This window comes from Octopus bimaculoides, chromosome 19 (genome assembly GCF_001194135.2).
Source record: "Octopus bimaculoides isolate UCB-OBI-ISO-001 chromosome 19, ASM119413v2, whole genome shotgun sequence".
NCBI lineage: Eukaryota > Metazoa > Mollusca > Cephalopoda > Octopoda > Octopodidae > Octopus > Octopus bimaculoides.
Window position 1 is genome coordinate 26619219 of NC_068999.1, and position 1396 is coordinate 26620614.

General features: G+C 31.6%; 1 protein-coding gene across 2 annotated transcripts in view; it reads left to right on the forward strand.

The window, feature by feature from the left end:
* LOC106877572 (activating signal cointegrator 1 complex subunit 1) overlaps positions 1–1129 on the forward strand; it is a 25696-nt gene extending 24567 nt beyond the window's left edge. For both annotated transcript variants that reach the window (XM_014926509.2, XM_014926510.2), the window contains exon 8: positions 779–1129. In XM_014926509.2, the coding sequence (XP_014781995.1) occupies positions 779–895 (117 nt within the window). In that variant the 3' untranslated portion in view covers positions 896–1129. The remainder of the gene's footprint in view (positions 1–778) is intronic.
* Positions 1130–1396: the final 267 nt, after the last annotated feature.

Sequence of the window (1396 nt, forward strand, 5' to 3'; positions counted from 1 at the left end):
TATATATATATATATATATATATATATATATATATATATATAATGTATGTACATATGTGCATGTTTGTGTGTACCCTTGTCTTAACAGCATATGATAGTTATAAATGAGCATCATTGTCATACAAGCAATGTTGTTTGCTCCCAGTCTCCCAACTATGGGGAAATATCACCTTGCTTGGTAACAAGTGAGAGTTGGTGACAATAAGGGCATTTAGCTGTAGAAAATCTGTCTCAACAAATTCCTTCTGATCCATGAAAGCATAGAAAAGTAAATGTCAAAGGATGATGATGATGAATCTATTCTTTGTTATTTCTAGCAAAACCCAGTCCTATACAGATGATATCATACTGCATTCTTTGACAACCTTGTGTACACAGGTTTCATCTATATGCAACCTCCTGACATGTACTACTTTGAAGGAAAAAGACTTGAAAATATCCTCTAATGGGGATATGATAACCTAGTCTTCTTTAACAGCAACAAAACTGAGTCACCACAGACATCAAGGAAACACACTGATCAAAATTGTGCACCCACAATTCTCAAGCCTTCTTTATTCACTCAACTCTACTTCATCCCAAATCTTTATCCCTCAAACTACATTTTTCTGAAATTTCCTGTTTGCATTTTCTCTATAGGCATGAACCCACAGAAATAAAAAACTAAATATTAGCTGTATTGATTTCACTAGTCTAGGCTATGAATGTCTACTTTCTCCTCTGAATTATTCTGTAAAAAAAAATTTTAAATGATTTTCTTTTTCATTTTCAATTTCAGAAATTTGGAAACTTTAACTTTGGTCCATACTATATTGGAGAAATTCATCTTTCAAACAGATATTCTTCTGGGAAAGATGGTTATTATATACCAGCTGCTGTTATCAAGTTGCCATGATGAAAAAAGGGAAAATGGCACCTTGCTCAAATTTTGTGTCTTCATGACTGTATGGTTTGATTGAAAGGGCCATGCACCTATCTTGACTTGTTACTTAATACTAAGTATTAATATTGACTGATGTGGAAAACAAATCATCTGTTCACTATTTGTTACATTTGTTTCATCACCAGGTGATACTGGTTTCATGAATAACTTCTTGTAATTCATAAATAAAAATTTTATTCTTAAAAACAGTGGTTTTCTCTGAAGAATTAGCATATTTAATGATTATCTAATCAATATGGTGTATACACTTTGGGGAAACCAATGCTTGTCTCCATAAATTGGGAAGATCAGTTCTTCAAACATAATGTTTAAGGTGAATTATGTCAATATATTGTGAAAAGAAGAACAGTCTGAGTTGTTTATTTTGAGGAAAATGAGAGAATATAATGAAAGCTGTATTTAAATAGAACAAGTAATTGAGAGACAAAATATTTATATATTGAGGAAGGAGAA